We start from the raw sequence: 13,413 nt of genomic DNA on the forward strand, positions 1-13,413 counted from the left end.
GGAGCGTCTATGTTCCCTCCCGCTGCCAATGCTCCCACTAGGCCATTTATAAAGAGACAAAAAGGGTTGGGGCTAGAACACACCCCTGTCTCACACCTCTCTCTATGGGTATACGATCAGTGAGATCTCCATTCTTCCCAGATCTAATTTGGGCGTACTTGTTCGCATGCAATCTTTTCAGGATCTCGCATAAGTACGGAGGCGCCCCTAAATCAGATAGGATAGCCCATAATTTTTCTCTAGGGACTGGATCAAAGGCCGATTTCAAGTCCACAAAGATCATATAAAGACTGCTACCCTCCACGATTACTGTTTTTGCAACCTGAAACGGCCTGAAGGGGGTAAGAATGGAAAACTCCTCCATCCAGTTCTGCAATCGGTCCAGGAGCACTCGTTATTCAATTGGCTATATAGCTCTAAAGAACCACTTCTCACCTTGAGCACATTGGCACTGCACACTTCTTCAACTCTGAGATGTTCAAACTTCTTTCTTTTAACACACACATTTTTCCTAATTTCTCCACATCACTCTCACCCATGAGTAGTACCTGGTCTGGATGATTGGTGTCGAGTATCATTCCCAACTCACATTGTGCCCTCCAAACTACAAGGTCTTTCCCTTCACCTCAACATTTACCCATCCTGACATTGTCCTACGTTAACTCTTCAACTCAGCATACAAATACCCAACCATTGGTAGCTTGACTCTACAGTACCCTTCAGGTTTAACGTAAGAGGGTACTAAGTAAAAATTACCGAACCTTTCCCGGATTGACCCGCAAATTAAACTATAGAGTGAGCGTGAATCTGCCACGTAGAAACCTCAACTTCACTTATGTTCACCAAGCATTTTGGAGGACGATAAGACACACTCACTTTGTTTCCTTCCTGCTGTTGAATCTTTTTCCCCCTCACCACCAGTAATTCAATCTTCTCTTTATTACTTACATATTCATCATATTCATCATTCACATCTTTTCCATGGTGTCTCTTCACCGTGTTTACACTATGCTTTCCTACATGTTCCTCAACATTACTCACTCTGGGAAACTGCCCTTGTTTTTTTGTATTTGAAACATTTTGCTTTTAAAGCAGGACATGGTGTTGACACTTCCATATGTTCAGTGCTTCAGCATCTGTAACATTGTCATTTGTCCACCCCAACATTCATAGTTTTGTCTCCTTGCCTATTGTTGAGTTTTTTTTAAATAACAGGAAGTTAAACGTATAGTGTAATACAATGTAGGATGCTTCAATTGTAATAATTTATCCTGTAATGTTGCTTGTTCTATTTATCAGTTGGTCTTTAATAATTTATTTGTGGAGATCTTTTAATTAACACGTTGCTGCTAAGGTACGAAGCACAGCTACATACAGTACAAAGTACTCATTAGACCTCTGTGCATGGGAAAATAATTTGTGCCTTTCCGTTACAACATTCACTTTCGTGCCAACATTCTCCTGCATTCTCATACTCTTGCACTGACCCACCACTAATTTCTGACATGCCTGGTCTATCTCTTGTATGTCTGTGGTAATAGGTATTACTTTCAAGATTTATCTGCCCTCTTCTCCCAAATTATGATTTAGCATAGCTAATCATGTTTTCCCTCCATTCTTCCCAGGCCATTAATGGAATATCTGAACTTTGCCAAAACATTGGAGAGTGCTTGCATGGACATGGTCCCAAGTACACATTAAATAAAGAAATTAAAACAATAAATATAGTCACCAGTGTCTAGATTCAAGTCCAAACAACAATATTAAAAGTGAGCACTGTTGTCAGAGTTGATGTAAATCTTCTTATATGGTGGTATAATGTTCAGCCAGGTCCCTTTTAAAAATGTCAAACCTCTTCCTTAGTATTTACTTTAAGCTCCTTTGAAATTTTGTGGAATACTAACGGTCCTATTGTATTTTCAGCAGAGTGGTTATCACTTCACAGATGGTAGCTAGTAGTCTTCCATGTATATTCATGCAACAGTGGTAGATGGTGAAAGAGTGATCATCTTAATGTTTTTGTTAGGTTTTATTTTTCCGAAATGTACACTTGTGCAGTCTGTAAAGCTGGTGATAAACTGAGCAAGTTGGCCACTGTTTGATCACAAAGAAGTGGGTGAGATATTGCCAATCATGCCGGTTTGAATACATACTGCCACGTGAAGAAATTAAAAGCGTGTGGCACGGTGATTGCGAGAGAAGGTCAGTAGTACACAAGTTAATAGAAGAGTGGGTGAAGGACAAGGTGGGCTAAATTCAATTTGAATTAAAAAGTTAAAATAGACATTCAACACCTGAATGCTTATAAAGGGATTTGAATGGTAGCAGTTGCATTACAAGCATACAACTTCTAGGCTGGCATAGCTCCTTTACCTTGCTCCTTCATCCTGTTCCTTCATCCTGTTCCTTCCCAGTCCAGGTTCTAGAGCCCCTTGTTCTCAATCAAGTCGAATGCTTACATAAATAGATATCATCAAAACATAATGCATAGTTTAATGAACAGTTGTTCACCTTCAAAATTCATTTTCTCTTATCCCTAGCTAAGAATACAATTCTTCAGGGTCTGGAAAATTTGGAAGTGGTGGAGGGAGGTGAGGCTCTTTTTGAGGTCTACCTATCCAAACCGGAGTGCTACAACTACAACTGGCTGATAGACGATGAAGCTGCAAAGACAACAGAAAACGTTGAGATGGTATTTTTTGAGAACGGCCGAAGGCATCTGCTGCTCCTGAAGAATCTCACTGCCCAGGACAGCTGCAGAGTTACATTTATGGCTGGCGATGTTGTGACATCAGCTTTTCTGACTGTAAAAGGTAAAGCCCTATAGAGTTTTGCTGTATTTCCCAGTCAAACATTCTTTAAAAGGACCGGGCAATGACATCCGGGAGATCAGGAAGGGCAGTCTGTAAAACACATTGCAATAGCAAAGGTGCATGGTACAAGATTGCATTTTTGTGTGGTGAAGTAAAATGAAAGTGAACCTTTTCTATTGTGCCTCAGTTCACATACATCTGCAGATGGCATTTGGGGGTACCCACTGATGTCACTTACTGTTTAAGAAGTTGAAGGAAATTCCCAAAATGCAGGACAGTAAGAAACGTGCTTAAATATAAGGTCAAAATAAGATAAATAGAAAGAGTTTTTGATTGCGAAATCTGGCGAAGTTAAAACATTAATAACAAGTAAAACATATTTTTTTTAAACGCCTATTCATCAATTATTTTTAATTACAATTAAGGCTTGCTGTTTTCCATTTTTACAGATAAATACAGACAGAAAAACATTTATTTTCCTGTCTGTATTTGTTTTTTAAATGTGAATAAAAACGGCAATTGGATTCTTTTTTGAATGGTTCTAAATGCTGTCATTCTTGACTGCCAAGCCAATAGTTTGTGGATTGACAGGTAAGGGGTTAAAAAAAAGGAATGTTAGTAAAGAGTCTTAAACAGCAGTAGATATGCACAGCCTTGATACTAAAATGTTCATGTTTTCATATAAGTGCATTCATCATCTGTGGGTGTTCATATCATGGAAACCTATCAGGAGTTCAAGCATGAATGCACATTTATCGGTTACATAAATGTGGAGAGATACTAGTTTCAACTTCATTTTCACAAAACCCAAAATAAATACCATAAAACTGGGAGACCTAATTATAATGGAATCTGGAGAAGGCTACATTACTTTCACAAATATTTAATAATTCATGCTACAACACATCTGGTAGCATGCATGTTGTTCTGACATTTATTATCTTTTTAGTTTATATATGCTAAGCTGCATTAATTTTATATCTTTTATTTTGAAATATATATAAACAATATATAAACTCATCAATTATAAATCACAGTATATAGAAACTAAATGCTATGCAGCACTTATGCAGTCTGAATTTAGAGTGTATAACTGAGTCATTTCTCTACAGAAACGCTGTAATTATTTAACAAAAATAGCTTTTGTATAATCTATCTAAAACATACCCATTTATTGCATATTGTACTTTAAATGTGATCTTTTGAATATTGTTCAGTAAAGAGGAATGTTATTGTTTGCCTCTCTGCTTTGTGCAACTGGGGTCTAAATATGCACTTTATGGTTCCAGGATGGCGCTTGGACTTTGTGAAACCTCTTGTTGACATTGAAGTCACAGCTGGTGGGAAAGCAACGTTCAACTGTGTACTAAGTGAAGCAGTACCAGTGAACGAGGTGGCCTGGTACCATAATGATGTGGACATACAACCGGATGAAAACTGGTCCATGCAGGTAGATGGCAGCACCTACACTCTCATCCTGAAAGAGGCCAAGCTGCAGCATACAGGAGAGGTGACATTTGCTTCAAGAGATGCCATTGCATCAGCAAAGCTATTGGTTATAGGTAAGCCATGTTTGGCAGTGTTAACCACTGTACAAAAAAGAAAGTAATAAGCAACAACTAATATACAGAGGCTGCAACATTTTGTGTAGCATTCACCCTTACATTGGTGAGTTTTGTGTGAGGGCAAAATATCTTTCTATTTAAAATTGCTTGCCTATTGATACCCTAGAAAAAACTGGACTGGGCAATTTAATTGATGCATTATGGGTGTTGTAAGATTTTTACGCATTGTAGTTGTGTAGTAATTATGACCAACCATCTAAGTATCAAAGACGCAAGCATCTAAATGGTGGTTGTATACCCATATATTGGATTGATTTGAAAGGCTGTAAGTTAAAGCAATTTGATCCACACATTTAGGTGACCTTCCCAGTGTCCCATTTTGCAGTCAGATGATGAATTAAACATTCTCAGTGCCCCATGGCCCTGTATCTTAATTTTCAATTTGTTTAAAATCCAGGATCAATAGGAGACTGAATATTATGAATCTAGTCTAGCTCCGATACCCCTTTGAATTATAGATGAATGGTTTCAAAATACACCGCATTGATGACTTTAAACAGGGAGGGTTCCATTGAGACAATACATGATGTGCTTTTCAGAAGTCAATTACATATGTCACCATTCATCATACATTAGGTTGAAAATTATATATATATATATATATATATATATATATATATATATATATATATATATATATATTACAATAACCTTCAAGTAGGGACATGTATATGTCTTTCTCGGCATGGATGGCACTAATCCTGCGCTTAAAGACTTTGATAGAAAAGCAGACATTGGAGCAGTAGTGGCTCGTGGAGGGAGTGCCTTTAGGGGCAGAGTGGGGCATAGTAAACTCTGGCTCACGGCCTACCGGAGTAATGTGAATAAATAAATAAATAAAACAAATTCAATTGCGCGCGCTGAAATGTCAAATACGTTTCAGCACACGCAATGAAATTTGTTTTATTTACATTACTCTGGTCGGCTGTGAGCCGGAGTTTACGACTCCCCTGCCCACCACCCTGCGGCACTCCCTCCACGAGCTGCTACTGCATTTGAGGTGAGCAAATTTAGAGTGTCGCTGGTGTTGAGAGTGGCATATACTGGAGCTGCTTTCCACCCAACCTTGAGAACAACCCAGAGTTCTCTGCTTCTTTTTTGCATGTTTACATATATTTATATATACTATTCAGTCGATGAAGTTAATCATCCCAAAGTCAGTAATAACCTTGTTACCAGCAATTAAATGATTTTAAAACATTATTTGGGAGTTTTGGGGTTTTGCTAAGAGTAAAACAAAATTAATTGCAATTCTTAGAAAACAAGATTAGTTAGTACAAACTACATAAGGAACATTCAATGCCTACTCTATAGTGATGAAATCTATTTGTGGAGTTTTTCAGTTAAAAGTGTAAATAAAGTTTATATTGAAAGAAAGTGTTGTGTTCAAACATAAAAATAGGTTGGTTTGGTTGCTTATAATTTTATCAAATAACTTAGTAATTGGTTATCATCCAAACACACCTCTATTTTAAGCTGTGTATGGAAGGGTTAAACACATTCTTAATTTTGCAGAAAGTGTATCTTTTTAAAATGTAAAAATGTAGAGCATTTTTGATAGAATGTAATAAAACGTTATATATGTTTTGTTCTAACAAAATGTATATATGTTTCTATTACTCAAACCCACCTTTTGTAAAATAGTATTGTTAGAGTATTTAGAAATGTTGATATTGGTTGCTGAATGTTTTAACTTTTGGAAAGTTTGGAAGTTTAGTTGATAACATATTATCAAATAATTTTAATGGTGTTTCAGCTGTTTTCATAGTTGTGTACATTTGTGTGATGATTAAATATGGTGATAAATGTTAGCAAATAGGCCAACTATATTAAAAGTGGCAAAAAGTTGGATATGTTTGTGCAGAATTATGAAAATTTAAATTTACTGTGTATCAACCACTTTAAACAAACAAATCACATTTTTGCAAATATTTTTTAAAAGTGGGACTGGTTACTAAAACCCTAATTTATTATTGATATTAGCCACCATCTCCACTGAATTATTTCCCATTCCATGCTCTGGCACCAGCCATTGTGGGGATTCTTATGTATTAACATAGAGTTAGACCATTGAGTGGGGGGCAAAGGTGGACTTTAGGACTGTGCTAGATCTACTGCCACTCTAATGTCAAATCCTGTAAGGCAACCCTTCCAAAGTCACGTGGGGCAACACTTGACACTTGGGGCAGAGTCTCTTCCTTCCCAGAATCGGGAATCTTTAGGCAAAAGGCTCATGCTTAGTAGACCAAGGTAAATTCATGGTCTTCCTTTAGGATTACAGAGGCTACCAGTGTGACTGGCACAGTTGCCCCCCACCCCAGTTAGGTCTGGGAGGGGTTGGATACTTTGAGAGGGGAAAGGTCACTGCCACTCCTCCATCATCACTGGCTGCCTCCTTCAAATTTGATTATGGGGTGTTCTATTGCCAAATGAACATAAAAGCTGTCACCTAGTTGTCACCAGCCAAAGGACTGGCCTCAGATTCTGTGAAAATAAGCTGGCAGAATCTCAACCTGAATTCTTTTAGTTTTGGTGGGTTCTGGGGTGAGGCAGGACATCAATGTGAAGTTATTAAAGTAACTTTCAAAAAACAAAATTCTGAGTTGAAAATGGTTGGTTACAAGTTACAAATTCCATTTAAAACTTTAAATCAAAGAAACATGCATATTCTAAGTTGTTAGACAAAAATATGACATATGAGCTTTAATTAAGTCTAAAGATCTTTTATATCTAATGATTTAAGACTCGATTTTTAGAAGAAGGGGACATTTTAAACACTTTGACAAGATTTTAATCACAATTTTGAATTGTAAGATTCATGGGAGAAAATATTTTTCTTTGATTGAAACTGTGCTTGGCAGGATCTTGTGGTTTCATCATACCTAAAAGTGTAAGCTTACATTGTAAACAAATAGAAAACTAGCGTTTATAAAATTTGGTCAAAATCAAGGCTTATTGCACTCATTTCTTGGCTCAAAGTCTTGCCACTCTTAACCTTGGTCAATACATTCTTGCAAGATCAATTATACAGAATAAAACCATTGGCTACAAACAAAAAATATCAGGAGCCAGCTAAACTAATGTTAGGCCAGATGGATTGATAGAGAAGATAAATATAATATAAATGTGTTTGTTAAAGGACTTTTCTATGAGATGTCTTGCTATTCTGATAAAATATAAATAATTTGTGAAGTTTGTTAAGCACTAATGTATTTTTAAATGTTGGGACTCTGTTGTGCCTCTAGCCCTACCTGACCCCCCTGAAGAGCCAGAGATTGTAAGTAAGAGCAGCCACTCGGTAACCTTGTCCTGGTTTACACCGCTGAGTGATGGCGGTGCTGATGTCTTAGGCTACCATGTTGAGATGAAAACCTCAGGTAGTGGCTGGCAGCGGTGCAACGCCGAAGCAGTTCAAAACATGGAGTTTGTTGTGGATAACCTTGTGCCGGGGGAGGCCTACCGATTCCGCATTTCGTCTGTAAACAAAGCTGGTGTTGGGGAGCCGGTCCACTTACCTCAAACGGTTCAGCTAGGTGAGAAAAAATGCGCACCTACTGTGCACCACAAATTCATAAGCACTTTTTTCTTGCATGTCTCATCTGCTTAGTGAGCAAACATGACCTCATCTGGTACTTGCCCTGCCTATAATCTACTTATTTGTAAAAACGAATTCAGAGCTTCTAAAGTTTGTAAAATATTGTTATTTGATGTGATAGTTTAAGCCTGCTCTCCTTCTTCATATATTCCTTGTGCCATGGTTCCTAGCTTATGCTTGACTGTATTAGTTAGCCAGATTGCCAAGATACCATAGTATGTAAGATTAGATGTAGATATAACAACCAATCTGAAAAAGGAATGATTGAACAATGCTCACTCTACAATAACCTTTAACTAAAAACCCACTATGCATGTGCACAGTGCGACTGATAGCCAACTGAATGATCAATGAGTGAAACAGGTATTGCCAAAACGTTCAGTGATCTGCAGGTCACAAAACAATCCTGATAAGACTGAATCAGCTTCTTTACACCGCTTAGAAATGGTAGACTTGCAATGTAATGTTCTATATAAAAAGCAAGTTGTTATTATTATTACAGATCAGAGGTGGACAGGTATGTAAGTAAACTCCTTGATTCCTTTCTAGTTGGTACCATCGAAAACATTGTAGGTGCTGGTGTGGACAGGCACATCCTGGATCTGGTTGACTCATTTCCACACCCACAGGATGTATCGGGTCTGCTTCACAAAATTATTTGGACTTGTAAATCAATGTTATGAATGCAAATTGCTGGAATTACGAGTGTTAGGTACCCACAAAAATATACCTTACACTTATAAATCGTTTTATTCCCACAGAATATTGTCTCACGCTTATGTTATATTCTGCTGGAGTAAATCCCAGGCAAGGCTTGCAGATGAAACACTTTGAGACTTTTCAATCCTTAAAAGCTTGTGAATGCTCACAAACAGATCAGTTGGTGGCTGTTCAAAAACTTCACCTGACCCTTCCTCTCCATTCAAATTGGTCCGGAATGTGCTCCTGATAAAGGGTTGGAGTAAATATCTTTCCAGGTAACTTCACGAGAGTGCCGGGAAAGGGGTTTATTCACAGGGAAGAATATTTTGCCCAGTGGAGGAAAAAAGAGAAAATATACATGCAGGAGAGTGTAAGACTTCGGGTTCAATTCAAGAAGAAAAAACATGAAGAGATTTAGTTTTCTGTTAGAAAATTGCTCCATTTCTTTTTAAACAGATAGGTAGGATACAATCTCAGCATGTGGTTACTTTATTTTCCTGTCCGTATTTATTTTATTACTTTTCGCTGAAACATTTTCCCATAATCTGAGCCACTGCTTTATTTGACATATCAAGAAGAGAAATTGAAATCTGCTGTTTTAGTTATGTCTGTAGAACACTAGTTATATTTGTAATCTAGACGCTTTTGGCTGTGGTTTAGCCTAAGATGTGTAGAAAACAGATCCACTACTGTACTGCAGTGCTTGTATGTCTAAGAGCATGAAATAAAATGAGGTTCTCCTTGTAACAGAAAAACATAAAATAGGGGAGACCAAACTTGTTTCATTCTGGTTCCAGTCACGCCATGTTGCCTTTTGGGCACTGATTAACGTGAACATGCAACATAGCAGGCAAAAGACAATAAATAATAAGGCCAGTGTAGCAGACACATATCGGGCAGAGCAATGCAGGAGAGAAAGGTGATTGTGAAGTAGAGAGCATGGTTAGTCTCTTATTGGGTAGCAAAGGACTGTTTGAACAGGGATATTTTTCTGGTTTATCCTAAAGATCAATTTATTGAGTTTGATTTCAGAGCAGTATCTGCTGCATTCTGAAGCGAGGACCACTAAAAAATGGGCAACTTGCATCCATGTTGCGCTATTTAAATTTTGGCTTTCCGATTGTCAATATATAGGGCCTGATTTAAATATTGGCTGACAGGTTACTCCATTACAGCGGTGATGGATTTCCTGTCTGCGAAATGTAAATCTCATATGCTATAATGGGATTTAGATTTGGGCGGACGGGATATCTGTCGCCGTTGTAACGGAGTAACCCATCCGCTAAGATCTAAATCAGGCTCTTAGTTTGAGCGAAGGTTTCTGGAAAGGAATTAATTGGTACTGATCATACCTTAATCTCTTACCCCATTACTTAATCTCTAATAATATTATGAATCCTATCTACAATTTTTTCGCTATTGTACTTTCAGCATTTGCTTGTGTTTAATCGCAGTAAAACAGGGTTGCCTTAGTAGTTCATGACTTTTAGAATATCATCAAAGGGTCATCGAAAAGAATTGTGACCTCAGACAAACGTAAGTCAAATTAAAGAAATATTTTGGCCTTTCCAATACTCTCTAATTGCAACTGTACTTAAAAGTAAAGAAGGACTTCAGAGAGATGTGTAGGGTCATTCATTTTTTCTTTAAGATCCAAAATCAGAACACCTACGATCAGGGTCCATCTTAAGAGTTTCAATAGCTGGAAGACTTAATTTGCTGCAATTTCAATATTGAATATGTTGCAACATCAGTATTCTAAGAGGTGATTCCTTTTAGCAGCTTCAAAAATGATCATTGAGGTAGTTGCTCTCAAATGTGGTGGTTATATGCTCGAAGGGAAATTAATAGGAATTTGTAGGCTATCCAACAAGCCCAATGGAGGTGACAGCCTTTTAGGTTTGTTAGTATAGGGAATAGCCAACATTGTCCCGAGTGTTGGTAGGGGAAAGCTAGGCGGGGATAAATTATGGACTGATTAGAAGAATACATTGAGAAAAATGTGCTGGGCTCTGTCAGCCAGCCAGTCCAGTGTTTGAAGGTCAAGAAAGAGGTCTCTTGGAATAACGTATGGAGTATGTGTGACAAAGTTGTTTGGAAGGAAGAGGACATATATATTCAATGAGATGGCTATTGCAATAAACTGGTTTGCTGGGAACTAATGTCTTGAAAATGGTTGAATAATATGACATGTGGAGATGAATTTCCCATATGTTGAGTAAGTGGACTAATGGTATATATGCAGTTCAGTTGTGAAAAACACTCCGACCCATGGAATTGCCGTAATTAACTCCAACAAGTCTGGCTCACAACCAAGAAAATATATTATTGTGAGAAAAAAACGAGGAAAAGAAAAGAAGTTTAGATGTTATACATTTTCTGAGAATCTCCACCTCCTGTTGGCAAAATTAATGTATCGAAACACCTTGCAGGTTGAGTAACCCTGGATTCTGTTTTTCATTATGATATTTTCTCTTTCCTCAAGAGTTTGTTAAACACTTTTTTGCAATGTATTTCTGATGCAGAGCTTGACATAAATGTGGAATCCTAAGGATTTGACATTGCTTTACTTGAGGAATTAAGTTATTGAAGCTCATTGCAGAGAGCTGGTCCTTCGCTTTAACTTGTTACTGTTGCTGGCAATGTGCACACGCTTGTAAGGAGATGCGCTTCAAATAAGCATTACGTATCCATGCTTGGACAGTGGACAGATAGTCCTGGAGTCATTCAATGAGACGCATTGATCTTCATGTCTTGTCTGCCATGAGAACTCCTAGGGGTTTCACGTACATATTTAAAATCAGTGGGGAAAAATGGAGGTCATAGGTATCTAGCAATTTATGACCTAAATTCGGATCTTGAGTAGAATATCTAAACAAGCCAGAATCTGTTGCTCATGGCTGAGGTGAACCACTGCATAATAGTGCTGCTGAGGAGCATTGTTGAAGTTAGGGTGTTGAACAGGGCCCAGTGGTCAATGTTATTGAATCCCGCTGAGAGCAGGCAGGTTGATAATTGGTGTCTCTACTCTTGTTAATCTTCAGTAGGTTATGAACCACATTGATTGTTGCAATTTCTTTGATACACTAATGCCTGAAAATAGATTGGTAGTCTTGATAGAGGGTGTTGCTTGATTTTCTCACAAACCTTGGTGACAGTCTTGAAACCCAGTTTGGTTATAAGTAGGTGATAGGATGACAGTTGGTGAAATCTTGTGGGCTGAGCTTGGCCTTCTTGTGTAGTGGCAGGATCTGACTTGATTTGAGTGGTTCAGGGAAGAAGTATATTTTGGGATGCATTCATAATGTGGAGCATAGGCCTGACTGCTGATCCCTTTGCACTATAGATTCTGGAATGTTGTTGTCTTCATTTGATGTGAAGAAAACCAAAACAGTGATGGTTTAATCACGTTAAATATTCTGAGCCACTAGTAATTACTCTGAGCCACAATTCAGTCTATTGTTTTTTGCCCACAATGCCACTTCAAACAGGAATAAACCATGCACAAATCAGCCTTAGTCCTGCTACAGAAAGAATAGTCTAGCCCAAATTGTCAGGTAAGGTTCCTTCTGAATGGGAACTCAAGCAACCCCAGACTGGTTTCTGCCTATTTAGGCCTCTCCGTATGGCATTCCATGTGTCCTATTGCACAGTGAGCACAGCTTCCATATCTGGACATATCCATCACACTTAGGGGCCCTGCACTGAAGAAAAAAAAACTTGATGGTTTGATTTTGTGAATTAATTTCAGCCACTAGTAATTAATCTAGGCAACAATCTAGCCCATCATTGATTTGCCTACCATACCACCTCACACAAGAAACAGTCATTTGCTAATCAGCCTTGGTCCTGCTCCAATAAGAGCAGTCTAGCCCAAAATGCCAGGCAAGGTCTCCTTTGAAGGGAACATAAACAACCCCAGACCAGTTTCAACCTATTTGATTTGGTGTTGAGTTGTAAAGGAGTCTTGCCAGGGAGCCAGTGTACATTAGACTGAACTGTGGAGATTTGTGTGTGTTACAAGGTGGTTCCAGGTCTTTTTAACTGCTGCTACTTTGTCATCTCTTAGTTCTTTAATAGTGGCAGTCTTAAAGAAAATATTGATGGCAGTGTATTTTCCATGTAATGTTATTGAAATGGGTCTGAACTAAGGTTGACACATAGTGGACTTGAAGCGGTATCAGCTCCGGTCGGAGGTTGTGATTATGATGTTGCTGTAGCAAGATGCCTTTTCCTCAAGATCTTTTGATTGCTGTGCACATCATCACTTCTTTGGCTACCTAAAGATGATGCTCTTGCTATCTATGAGTTAATGGGTGTAACAGTTTGTAAAGGGTGTTGGAACAGCTGAGTGAGGCTTGAGTGTGGCATGGATATCACCATAGATTGCAGAGTGCAAGTGATGTCTCTGAGCAGGGATTTAATGTCGTTGGTGGGATCTGATGTCAGTCACTGCACCAACAGTGAAATTCTTAAAGGAGTGTTACTATTGCTTGACTGGCTTTGGCTGTCCTTTGTATGGCAGTGCATGGATTCTGTGATTTTGCTGTGGAATGTGCTTGAAGTTATTTGAGTTGGCTGTCCGTGGGTGATACCAGTGTTTGTAGTCATTGTAAGTGCACGAGATTGTGAAGATTGTGCTAATTGATGTGTTATATTTGCCTATATGCCTATGTAT

General features: G+C 38.2%; 1 protein-coding gene across 27 annotated transcripts in view; it reads left to right on the forward strand.

Moving 5' to 3' along the window:
• OBSCN (obscurin, cytoskeletal calmodulin and titin-interacting RhoGEF) overlaps window positions 1–13,413 on the forward strand; it is a 1,809,553-nt gene that overhangs the window by 751,719 nt on the left and 1,044,421 nt on the right. For 24 of the 27 annotated variants that reach the window (XM_085628811.1, XM_085628815.1, XM_085628821.1 and 21 more), the window contains 3 exons: window positions 2,541–2,813; window positions 4,103–4,375; window positions 7,684–7,971. In XM_085628811.1, the coding sequence (XP_085484937.1) occupies window positions 2,541–2,813; window positions 4,103–4,375; window positions 7,684–7,971 (834 nt within the window). The remainder of the gene's footprint in view (window positions 1–2,540; window positions 2,814–4,102; window positions 4,376–7,683; window positions 7,972–13,413) is intronic. The other 3 variants (XM_085628818.1, XM_085628823.1, XM_085628835.1) reach the window with 1 other exon arrangement.

Source organism: Triturus cristatus, chromosome 10 (genome assembly GCF_964204655.1).
Source record: "Triturus cristatus chromosome 10, aTriCri1.1, whole genome shotgun sequence".
NCBI classification, from domain to species: domain Eukaryota; kingdom Metazoa; phylum Chordata; class Amphibia; order Caudata; family Salamandridae; genus Triturus; species Triturus cristatus.